Raw genomic sequence first — 12,862 nt, forward strand, 5'->3', positions numbered from 1 at the left:
AAAATACAGCAGATACTGGAAATCTGGAAAAAAAACTGAAAAATGTGGAAAAACTCAGACTATGGATAGAGAGAAACAGAGTTAATATTTAATTAACATTTCATATTGATGACCCTTCAGCATTTCCTGTGGCACCATATTTTATATATCTGAGCACCTTCTGCTGAAAGGGCGAGATCTCCCTAGATCCAGTCCACTCTCTGAATTTACCACCCATGGCACCTACCTGCCACAGGTAGCTTTCCTGGATGAAGAGAGTCAAACAACCTAGATGTTTAGCAGCAAGTCTAACAGCAGAGTAGAGGTTAGATTTGGCTGAACATGCTCAGAAGACCAAAACAAGTTGCACCAGAAAAGGCTTACAGTCAGTTACCTGGTTACCACTGGTTGACAGCAAGCCCGATTTGCCTCAGCATGCTATGGATTTAGCCCAACTTAACATGATTACATTCCAGTCATTTTTAATTTATCATATTTGAACATACAGAAATGTGAATGGGAATGACAAATGAGATGAAAATGTTATAGATGAGTGAATTAAGTGATGCATGTTGGTCAGGACACTAAAATTCCCTGTACTTTTTCAATTGAATAATCTTACTATCACACGTAAACAGAAACTATAAAAAAGAAATCAATCTACTTAAAGGTTTTCTACAAAAGTAGAAACTTGAGCTTGTTGATAACATTTGTTTAAATAACAAAGCAATTTTGTATTAATTCACATTATAATTAAGAGAAAGTCTCAGGTTACATTTTACCAAATATTTAAGTAATAGGCAGTAGACATTTTACAATGGTTTAACCATTAATGGAAATATTTAGAATTATGTGGTCCTTCTTATACATGCAATTTGTATTTGTGCCCCAGATGGTTTGGTCAAAATAACAAATATCCAGTCAGCAAAATATTTCCAAGAATTCTATATTTAACAGGCTTCTAAGTAGATTTATTAATTTATTTTCAGAATTTTCCATAGAAGGATTTCAACTCCTACCTCTCAGCTATAAGTTCAGTGCACATTCTCCCTGTGATTGTGGGAGTTTCTGGTTTCCCAGGTGCTCTAGTTTCCTTCCACATCCAAAAGATATGCTGATTGGTAAGTTAATTGGTTTGTGTAAATTACCCCTAGTGTAGGTCAGCGGTGGAGCTAATGGGCATGTGAGAGAGAATGTGTTACAAGGAAAAAAAGGCAGAAGGGAATGCTCCAAGAGCCAGCACAGACTTGGTGAGCCAAATAGCCCCCTATTTGCTAAGAAAAGGTTAGCGTAGCACTATTACAGTGGCAGCGACCCGGTTCAATTCCGGCCACTGTCTGTAAGGAGTTTATACGTTCTCCCTGTGACTGCGTGGGTTTCCTCCAGGTGCTCCGGTTTCCTCCCACATTCCAAAAAGATATATAGGTTAGGAAGTTGTGGGCATGCTATGTTGGCGCCGGAAGCATGGCGACACTTGTGGGCTGCCCCCCCCCCCAAACGCTCTATGCAAAGATGCATTTCACTATGTGTTTCGATGTACATGTGACTAATAAAGAAATCTTTAAAAAAAAATTTTATCTTAAAAAAAACGAAAAATACAAGACTCTGGTTAAATGCACAAATAAGTTTGTGTCTAATACTTGGTCAAAGTTCTAGAAGTCACTTTGTTCAATTGTAAATTTCATTTTTTTTTATAACCTGTTTAAAAAGCAGTTAGAAAAAAATGGAGGTTTCGTGGGTTTTGCTTTGGCAGAGGTCAGGACTTCGGGACAGATAAGTTTTCCTTTTTTTGTATAGAGTTTTTATTTTAAGGTTTAGTTGAGTAAGGTTCTGTTTTATAAGTTTTTAAATAAGTTTTAATCAGGAATAGTGGGGACAGGACTGTACAGGCGTGTGATGTCAGCAGGTAAGGAGCAGGCTGTTTAAAAAGCAATCTGCCCTATCCAGCGGGCAGCAGAATGAGAGGGAGCAGAGTGTTCTGGGCTTTGGCTCAAGGGGCTTTGGCGTAAAGGGGCGAGGAAAGGTAGGTGACTTGAGGAAAGGAAAGGGTATGAGTGCGGTTTCCTGTACTCAGTGTCAGATGTGGGAGTTCCCGGAGTCTCCCTGCCTCCGGAAAGGCTACATCTGCACCTGGTGTGTGGAGCTGCAGCTCCTGAGGGACCGTGTTAGGGAACTGGAGATGCAGCTTGATGACCTTTGTCTGGTCAGGGAGAGTGAGGAGGTGATAGAGACGAGTTATAGGCAGGTGGTCACACCAGGGCCATCGGAATCAGGCAATTGGGTCACAGTCAGGAGGGGGATGGGGAAGAGTCAGGTACTAGAGACTACCCCTGTGGCTGTACCCCTTGACAATAAGTACTCCTGTTTGAGTAATGTTGGGGGAGACAGCCTACCTGGGGGAAGCATCAGTGGCAGTGTCTCTGGCACAGAGCCCAGCCCTGTGGCTCAGATGGGTAGGGAAGGAGTGAAGAGGGCACTAGTGATAGGGGACTCTATAGTTAGGTGGGCAGATAAGCGATTCTGTGGACGCAGGAAAGAAACTCGGAAGGTAGTTCGCCTCCCAGGTGTCAGGGACCGAGATGTTTCAGATTGCGTCCAAGATATCCTGAAGGGGGAGTGAGAACAGCCAGAGGTCGTGGTACATATTGGTACCAATGACATAGGTAGGGAGAGGAATGAGGTCCTGAAAAGAGACTATAGAGAATTAAGAAGGAAGTTGAGAAGCAGGACCTCAAAAGGTAGTAATTTCCGGATTACTGCCTGCGCTAAGCAACAGTGGGTATAGGAACAGATTGAGGAGGAGGTTAAATGTGTAGTTGAGGGATTGGAGTAAGGAACGGGGATTCAGTTTTCTGGATCACTGGGGCCTCTTTTGGGGCAGGTATGACCTGTTCAAAGAGGACGGGTTGCACTTGAATCCCAGGGGGACCAACATACTGGTGGGGAGGTTTGCCAAGGCTACTGGGGAGAGTTTAAACTAGAATTGTTGGGGGGTGGGATCTGTACTGGAGAGACTGGGGAAGAGGTGTTTGGCTCTCAAGTAGAGGAAGCTAGGAGTAAGTACCATAGGCAGGTGATAGAGAAGGGAAGTGTTCAGACAGGCTTGAGATGTGTCTATTTTAACGCAAGGAGTATTGTGAACAAGGCGGATGAGCTTAGAGCTTGGATCGATACTTGGAGCTATGATGTGGTGGCCATTACGGAGACTTGGGTGGCTCCGGGGCTGGAATGGTTGATTCAAGTGCCAGGTTTTAGATGTTTCAGGAAGGACAGGGAGGGAGGCAAAAGAGGTGGGGGAGTGGCACTGTTGATCAGAGATAGTGTCACGGCTGCGGAAAAGGTGGACGTTGTGGAGGGATTGTCTACGGAGTCGCTGTGGGTGGAGGTTAGGAACAGGAAGGGGGTCGATAACTTTACTGGGTGTTTTTTTTTTATATAGGCCGCCCAATAGTGACAGGGTTATTGAGGAGCAGATCCTAGAAAGGTGTGAGGATAACAGAGTTGTTGTGATGGGGGATTTTAATTTCCCAAACATCGACTGGCATCTCCAGACAGTGAGGGGTTTAGATGGGGTGGAGTTTGTTAGGTGTGTTCAGGAAGGGTTCTTGACACAGTATGTAGATAGACCTACAAGAGGAGAGGCTGTGCTTGATTTTATATTGGGAAATGAACCTGGTCAGGTGTCAGATCTCTCAGTGGGTGAACATTTTGGTGATAGTGATCATAATTCTATCGCCTTTACGTTAGCACTGGAGAGAGATAGGAACAGACAGACTAGAAAGGTGTTTACTTGGAGTAAAGGGAATTATGAGGCTCTCAGGCAGGAAATTGGAAGATTAAATTGGGAGCAGATGTTCTCTGGGAAAAGTACAGAAGATATGTGGCAAATATTCAGGGGGTAATTGTGTGGAGTTCTGCATAGACATGTTCCAATGAGACAGGAGTCACGAGGGGATACAGGAACCGTGGTGTACGAAGGCTATAATAAATCTAATCAAAAGGAAAAGAAAAGCATACAAAAGGTACAGAGAGCTAGGTAATGTTAGAGATCTGGAAGAGTACAAGGCTAAAAAGGAAGGAACTTAAGAAAGAGATTAGGAGAGCCAGAAGGGGACAAGAGGAGGCCTTGGCGGGCAGGATTAAGGAAAACCCCAAGGCGTTCTATAAGTATGTGAAGAGTAAGAAGATGAGGTGTGAAAGGATAGGGCCTATCAAGTGCAGCAGTGGGAAAGTGTGTATGGATCCAGAAGAAATAATGGAGGTACTTAATGAATACTTTACGTTAGTATTCACTACAGAAAAGGATCTAGGGGATTGTAGTGGGGACATGCAGTGGGCTGAAAAGCTTGAGCATGTAGATATTAGAAAAGACGAGGTGCTGAAACTTTTGGAAAGCATCAAGTTAGGTAAGTCACCGGGACCGGATGAAATGTACCCCAGGTTGCTGTGGGAGGTGAGGGAGGAGATTGCGCAGCCTCTGACAATGGTCTTTGCATCATCGATGGAGATGGGAGAGGTTCCAGAAGATTGGAGGGTTGCAGATGTTGTTCCCTTATTCAAGAAGGGGAGTAAGGATAGCCATGGGAATTGTAGACTGGTGAGTCTTACCTCAGTGGTTGGTAAGCTGATGGAGAAGATCCTGAGAGGCAGGATTTATGAACATTTGGAGAGGTATAACATGATTAGGAATAGTCAGCATGGCTTTGTCAAGGTTAGGTCCTGCCTTACGAGCCTGATTGAATTTTTTGAGGATGTGACTAAGCACATCGATGAAGGGAGAGCAGTAGATGTAGTGTATATGGATTTCAGCAAGGCATTTGATAAGGTACCCCATGCAAGGCTTATGGAGGTGAGGAGACATGGGATCCAAGGGGACATTGCATTGTGGATCCAGAACTGGCTGGCCCACAGAAGGCAAAGAGTGGTTGTTGAAGGGTCATATTCTGCGTGGAGGTCGGTGACCAGTGGTGTTACTCAGGGGTCTGTACTGGGACCCTTGCTCTTTGTGATTTTTATAAACGACATGGATGAGGAAGAGGAGGGGTGGGTTAGTAAGTTTGCAGATGACACGAAGGTTGGGGGTGTTGTGGATAGTTTGGAGGGCTATCAGAGGTTACAGAGGGACATAGGTAGGATGCAAAGTTGGGCTGGGAAGTGGCAGATGCAGTTCAACCCAGATAAGTGTGAACTGGTTCATTTTGGTAGGTCAAATATGTTGGCAGAATATAGTATTAATGGTAGGACTCTTGGCAGTGTGGAGGATCAGAGGGATCTTGGGGTCCAAGTCCATAGGACGCTCAAAGTGGCGGCGCAGGTTGACTCTGTGGTTAAGAAGGCATATGGTGTATTGTCCTTCATCAATCGGGGAATTGAATTTAGGAGCTGTGAGGTATTGTTGCAGCTATACAGGTCCCTGGTCGGACCCCACTTGGAGTACTGTGCGCAGTTCTGGTTGCCTCACTACAGGAAAGATGTGGAAGCCATAGAGAGGGTGCAGAGGAGATTTACAAGGATGCTGCCTGGAATGCAGAGCATGCCTTATGAAAGCAAGCTGAGGGAACTCGGCCTTTTCTCCTTGGAGAGACGGAGGACGAGGGGGGACCTGATAGAGGTGTATAAGATGATGAGAGGTATTGATTGGGTAGACAGTCAGAGGCTTTTCCCCAGGGCTGAAATGGTGGCCACAAGAGGACATAGGTTTAAGGTGCTGGGGAGTAGATATAGAAGAGATGTCAGGGGTAAGTTTTTTACTCAGAAAGTGGTGAGTGAGTGGAATGGGCTGCTGGAAACGGTGGTGGAGGCGGATACGATAGGGTCTTTTAAGAGACTGTTAGATAGGTACATGGAGCTGAATAAAATAGAGGGCTATGGGTAAGCCTAGTAATTTCTAGGGTAGGGACATGTTCGGCACAGCTTTGTGGGCTGAAGGGCCTAAATTGTTCTGTAGTTTTTCTATGTTTCTATATTTAATACACCCCCGGGACAAAACTTGGATGGTGGGCCGTGACAGTGCATCCGCGACCACGTTCTTTTTCCCAGACAGATGGCGGACATCAGTGGTGAACTCTGAGATGTACGGCAAGTGCCGCTGCTGCCATGCTGACCAGGGATCTGAGACCTTGTTGAAGGCTTGTGGTTGGTGAAAGCTGTAAACAGTCTGCCCTCCAAGAAGTAATGGAAATGTCTCATGGCCAGGTACAACGCCAACAGCTCGCGGTTGAAGGCGCTATATTTGAGGTCTAGTGGTCGAAGGTGCCTGCTGAAAAACGCCAGCAGTTGCCAACGTCCTTCGATAAGCTGTTCTAGCACACCTCCGACCGCTGTGCTGGAGGCGTCGACCGTGAGGGCAGTCGGGACGTCCATGCGAGGATGCACCAACATGACCGCGTCCGCAAGGCCTGCTTGGTTTCGACGAATGTGGTGTGAGCCTCTTCCAACCAATGTCCCTGCTTCCGCCTGACAGGAGAGCAAACAATGGGCACATGATGCGGGCTGCGGATGGAATGAACCGGTGATAAAAGTTTTCCATACCGAGGAATTCTTGCAGACCCTTGATGGAGGTGGGTCTGACGAAATGGCGGATCGCATCGACTTTCGCAGGCAGGGGCGTGGCGCCGTGTTTGTCGATCCGATGGCCCAGGAAATCGATTGTCTCCAGCCCAAATTGGCATTTGGCTGGGTTGATGGTGAGGCCGAAATCCCTCAGGCAAGAAAAGAGTTGGCGGAGGTGCGTGAAATGTTCCTGGAGGCCGTTGCTGGCAATCAAGATGTCGTCGAGGTATATGAAGGCGAAGTCAAGGTTGCGCCCGACCGCGTCCATGAGTCGTTGGAAGGACTGAGCAGCGTTCTTGAGACCAAAGGGCATCCAGATGAATTCAAAGAGGCCAAAAGGTGTGATCAGCGCCGTCTTCGGAATGTCGTCCGGATGCACTGGGATCTGGGGATACCCGCGGACGAGGTCGACCTTGGAAAAAATGGACCGCCCATGCAGGTTGGCAGCAAAGTCCTGAATGTGCGGCACGGGGTACCGGTCCGGGGTAGTAATGTCGTTGAGGCGTCGGTAATCGCCACAGGGTCGCCAGCCTCCAGCTGTCTTGGGGACCATGTGTAGCAGAGAGGCCCATGGGCTGTCCAACCTGCAGATGATCCCCAGCTCCTCCATTTTTTTTTGAATTCCTCTTTCGCGAGGTGGAGCTTGTCTGGGGGTAGCCGCCGGGCACGGGCGTGGAGGGGAGGGCCCTGGGTGGGGATGTGATGCTGGACGCCGTGCTTGGGCAAGGTGGTGGAGAACTGGGGCGTTAGTATGAACGGGAACTCTGCCAGGACCCTGGCAAACTCGTTGGTCGATGTGGTGACGGAGTCGAGGTGTGGGGCCGGTAGCTTGGCCTCACCCAACGAGAATGTTTGGAAGGTCCTGGCATGTACCAAACGCTTACCCCGCAGGTCAACCAGCAGACTGTTGGCGTGAAGGAAGTCTGCCCCGAGGAGTGGTTGTGCGACAGCGGCCAGGATGAACCTCCAAGTAAAGTTGCAGGTGCCGAACCAGAGGTGTACCAACCGGGTGCCAAAGGTCCGAATGGCACTGCCATTGGCGGCTCTGAGGGTGGGTTCTGGTGTACAGTTGCGAGTCTCACGGCCATTGGGAGGCATGACGCTGACTTCGGCTCCGGTGTCCACTAGGAACCGACGTCCGGAACGCCTGTCCCACACATGCAAGAGGCTATCCGGGTTGCCAGCCGCCGTAGCCATCAGCGGCAGCTGGCTCTGGCGTTTCCCGGAAACCTGCATGGTGGCCGGCATCTGCGGGCATCAGCGCCCCACCGCTGGTGGTAGAAACACCATTGGTCGGTCGGTGTCTCAGACCTGGTGGCAGGTGGGGTGCGTTCGATCGCCAGGTCTGGCCTGCTGGGCCACTGGGTACATGGCATGGCAACGCGCTCAACGGACGCCCCACTCTCCTTTTTCGCCCGCCAAAGGACATCCGCCCGGGCGGCCACCTTCCGGGGGTCGCTGAAATTGGCATCCGCCAGGAGCAGGTGGATGTCGTTGGGTAACTGCTCCAGGAAGATCTGCTCAAACAGCAGGCAGGATTTATGCCCGTCTGCCAGGGCCAACATCTCGTTCATGAGCGTGGGGAGGGGGGTCTGTCGCCCAACCCATCGAGGTGGAGTAGGCGGGAGGCCTGTTCACGTCGGGAAAGGCCGAAAGTCTTGAGAAGGAGGGTCTTGAACCTATCGTACTTTTCCTCCTCCAGGGGCACCTGGATGAAATCCTCAACCTGGGCTGTGGTGTCTTGGTTGAGGGCGCTCATGACGTAATAGTACTTGGTGTCATCCCTGGTGATCTGGCGAATCTGGAACTGGGCCTCGGCCTGGTCGAACCAGACACTGGGCCGGAGGGTCCAGAAGGCAGGCAGTTTAAGGGCTACTGCCTGTACCTCTTGCTGTGCAGGCATCGTGGGTCCAAAAACATTTGGGCCCATCGGGGTCACCAATGTAGTGGCTAGCTACACACTACGAAATGAAGACACAGAGTTGCTGGTTCGAAATCAGAGGTTGAATGACCGACAGGGGCGCGGTGCGCCTTTAATATCTAAAAACTTCCCGCGCTACAGTTCCCACGCTGACGTCACGCGCAGATCACCTGACCTTCCCGCGCACGGACTTTCTCAGCCCAACGATGGGGAAGAAGGAGGGCCCTGCGCCATCTTGGATTGGGGCCTCCGATGACATTCGCGATGTCAGGAGCCGGTTCGATGCCGGTGCAGTGAGTCACTACACTCTATTGGTTGCTCCTTTTTAACCATAGCAAATTTAATTGTGTTTCAGTGCCTATGTTACATAATCTAATTGAGTGTTTATTCTTTTCCTAATGAAGAACTAAGAACACAAATAGCCAGAAGCTTTTCCTTTCTGTATCATTTTGTATGATTCTGCTTTCTTAGATACAATGCATACTTGGTTTGCAGCCCAAGACAAGCTTGTAAGAGTGGTCATACCAACTAACAGAAAAATACTTGAAGATATAAATCATAAAAATTCTTGATCTGTACTTACCTTCACAACTTTATGAAAACCACACATCCAGCCAACCACATTTTAAGTAATTAAGCAATGACTGGTAAAAGTGGAATTTATTTTTTTAAACATAACTACCTGCAAAACAACTTCCCACTCACAATACACAAGGCTGCGGGCATTTATTATGCCATGAGTCATTGAATTCTTTAGTTCATTGACAAGTAACACCCACACATTTCACTTAAATTTAGAGAAGAGCTTAGAACTTGATTTTTCTGTGTTTAGATATCGCATTACTCTAGAGCCTGGAGTTTATTTACATTACACAGCACTCTTACAACATGGTTCCACTTACCTACAGTTGGACTGAATTGTAGAGGTAAGGCCAACATGAATGGGAGAAATCCAAAGATAAGCACAAGAATTGAAGCAGTCATTTTCCTGTAATTAATATAGAAAAATTCATTCATTAGAAAATATTCATAGAACTTTTCATACACGTCAACTCTCTACAGTTCCTAACAAGGAGAAATTCAACCCATTAATGAGGACAAGAAAACAACAAAAAAAAGGAAAAAGATTTCTAATCTGGCAGTTTCTAGATTCCCCTGAACTACCCTCCCTCCCCCACCCCAAATATGAATATACACACTATAGCCTTTCTGGTGAAGAGTCAGGACACTGTGACACTTGGAGGGGAACTTGCAAGCAGTGGTATTCCCACTCCTGTTGGAGTAATCTAGGCAAGTAGCTGAAGTACTGTATATAAACGTTACGCACTTCAGCCACAGTGTGCCGATTGTGGAGGAAGTGAATATTTGGGAAGTGAATGGGTATCGATCAAGTGGAATGCTTGGTCCTGGATGGTTTTGAGTCTCAAGTGTCGTGAGAGCTACATTCTTCCAGGCAAGTGGAGAATAATCTGTCACACTCTTATAACCTGTAAAGATGGAAATACTTTGGGATGTGAGGAAGTGAGGCATTCCTAGCACAATACCCTTCATTTGACACCTGCATGGTGCAGTATTTTTTGTGGAGCCTCCAGTTAAGTTTCTGGTCAATAGCAATCTTCCCCCAAGGAATTTGATGGAGGACAACTCAACAATGTATTTCATTGACTATCATGAGCAGGTGGTTAGATCCTCTTTAGTTGGGGATAGCCACTGTTTGGCACTTTTGTGACACAAATGTTACTTGCCACTTATCAGCCCATGCTTCAGTGTTGTCCGATCCTTGCTCCATGCAGTGATGTACAGCTTCATGTGCTTTGGAGTTGAGAATAGAATTGAACATTATGCAGTCATCAAGGAACATCCTCACTTCTGATGCAGCTGAAAGTGGCTGATCTAAGGACACCACCCTGAGGAATTCGAACAGCAACATTCTGGCGCTGAGATAATTGACTTCCAACAACCACAGCCATCCTCGTTTGTGTGGGATATGGCTTCAGCAAGTGGAGAACTTTCCCCTGGATTTCCATTGACATCAGATTTTCAAAGCTTCAATTTTGCCAGGAATGCTTTACTCAGTAAATGCTACCTTGATATCAAGTTCAGCTCACAAGGGTCTAATGAAGTCTGGAGAAGAGTGGTCCTAACAAAATCCAAACCAAGGATCAATGAGCACGTGCTGATGCATAAATGTCACTTGATAATGCTATTGGTAATTGGTTTATTTTTGTCACATGTACCAAGATACAGTGAAAAGCTTTTGTTTGCATGCCATCCAGACAGATCACAGCATACACAAGCACATTGAAGGAGTAAAAAGAAAAACAGAATGCAGAATATAGTGTTACAGTTACAGAAAAAGTGGAGTGCAGGTTGACAAATAAAGTGCAAGGTCACGTTGACATAGATTGGGAGATCAATAGTTCACCTTTTAGCTTATGAGAGGTCCTTTCAAGAGTCTGATAACAGCGGAATAGAAGCTGTCCTTGAGTCTGGTGGTGCGTGATCTCAAGCATTTGTATCTTCTGCTCAAAGGGAGAGGGGAGAAGAGAGAAGTGAGAATGACCGGGTGGGAGGGTTCCTTGATTATGTTGGCTGCTTTTCCAAGTCAGCAGGAAGTGTAGACGGAGTCAATGGAGGGTAGGCTGGTTTGCATGATGAACTGGGCTGAGTTCACAACTCTCTGCAATTTCTTGTGATCTTGGGCAGAACAGTTTCCATACCAAGCTGTGATGCATCCGGATAGGATGCTTTCTATGGTGCATCTGTAAAAATTGGTAAGAGTCATCAGGGACATACCAAATTTCCTTAGACTTCTGAGGAAGTGGAGGCATTGGTGTGCTTTCTTGGCCATAGTGTCCATGTGGCTGGATCAGGAAAAATTTTTGGTGATATTTATACCTAGGAACTTGAAGCTCTCAACCATCTCCACCTCAGCACCATTAATAAAGATACAGGTGTGTACTTCACCCCATTTCCTGGAATCAATAACCAGCTCCTTTATTTTGCTGACATTGAGGGTAAGATTGTCATCTTGACACCATGTCACTAAGCAACAACCTTTCTTTCAATGTCAGCAAAATTTCCCTAGTTCTGAAGTCTTCATGTCTTTCTCCAGTAAAAACAGATGAGAAATATTCATTGAGTACCTCCACAACATAGATGTCCACTTTGGTCTTTGAGGGGCCCTATTCTCTCCCTAGTTACTCTTTTTCCCTTTGCAAGCCCTTGTCTCATAACATCAAAATTTGTCTTGCCCCAATTTAGAGCTTGAACCTGTGGACCTGTTCTTCCCCTTTTCATAACTATTTTAAAACTATCACTGGTAACAAAGTGCTCCCCCACTGTCAACCCAGTCACTTGCCCCAGCCTATTACCCAAGAGTAGGTTGAGCTTTGCCCTCTCCCTAGTAGGGTTCTCTATACATTGCCCAAGGAAACTTTCCTGAAAACACTTAACAAATTCCACCCCAACCAAGCTCTTAACAGTATGGCAACCCCCTGTCTATGTTAGGAAAGTTAAAATGCTCCACTATTACAGCTCTATTATTCTTGCAACTCTCCACAATATCCCTGCATATCTGCTCCTCTAATTTCTGGTGACTATTTAGGGGTCTAGAGTACAACAAGGTAATCATCTGCTTCTTATTTCTCAGCTCCACCCATAAATTCTCACTGATTGATTCTTCAGTAATTTCATCTCTGACTACTGCCATGATGTTCCCCTTAATCAAAATTGCAACTCCCCTTCCTCTCTTTCCTCCACCTCTATCCTGCCTAAAGCACCTGTACCTTGGAACATTATGTTGCCAGTCCTGTCCCTCCCTTAGCCATGTTTCCAGTATGGCTATAGTATCCCACTCCCACGTACCTATCCATGCCCTGAGTTCATCCACCTTATCTGTCAGACCTCTTGCATTCAAATTAATACAATTTAATCGTAAAGACTTTCCTCGGTCCCTGCTGTGTTCCTGTTCCTGACTTCTGTATCACTTTCCAGCCTCTCATTTGCCTCCCTGCTGCTTAGGATCCCAACCCCTGCCAATCTAGTTTAAACACCCCCGTGCAGTACTAAAAAATCTGCCTGCCAGGATATTGGTCCCCCTGCAGTTCAGGTGCAATCCGTCCCTCTTGTACAGGTCACCTCTGCCCCAGAAGAGTTCCCAATGGTCCAAAAATCTGAATTCCTTCCCCCTGCACCAATTTTTAGGCCATGCATCATATTCCAGCTTAAGTCACTCTCTTGAGGAAAGAAGATAGAGTTAGTGAAAAGAGCACTCACTATTTCTGACAACAGTACACACAGTGCAAGAATTGGACATAACACTATCATGCCTTTCCCATCCTAATTACTGAGTGTTCCAACATATGGAGCAAGATTTCAACTTTAGATAAACCCCACTGATACAGAGAG

At 46.6% G+C, this 12,862-nt stretch overlaps 1 protein-coding gene across 11 annotated transcripts in view; it reads right to left on the minus strand.

Annotated features, from left to right (window-relative positions):
• The window catches only part of LOC127576182 (interleukin-1 receptor type 1-like), a 50,078-nt gene that overhangs the window by 26,396 nt on the left and 10,820 nt on the right, over nt 1–12,862 (minus strand). For 7 of the 11 annotated variants that reach the window (XM_052026574.1, XM_052026575.1, XM_052026584.1 and 4 more), the window contains one exon: nt 9,355–9,440. In XM_052026574.1, the coding sequence (XP_051882534.1) occupies nt 9,355–9,440 (86 nt within the window). Of the gene's footprint in view, nt 1–9,354; nt 9,441–10,197; nt 10,265–10,877; nt 10,975–12,862 lie in introns of all 11 variants that reach the window. The other 4 variants (XM_052026577.1, XM_052026578.1, XM_052026576.1 and 1 more) reach the window with 2 other exon arrangements.

This window comes from Pristis pectinata, chromosome 11, assembly GCF_009764475.1.
Source record: "Pristis pectinata isolate sPriPec2 chromosome 11, sPriPec2.1.pri, whole genome shotgun sequence".
NCBI lineage: Eukaryota > Metazoa > Chordata > Chondrichthyes > Rhinopristiformes > Pristidae > Pristis > Pristis pectinata.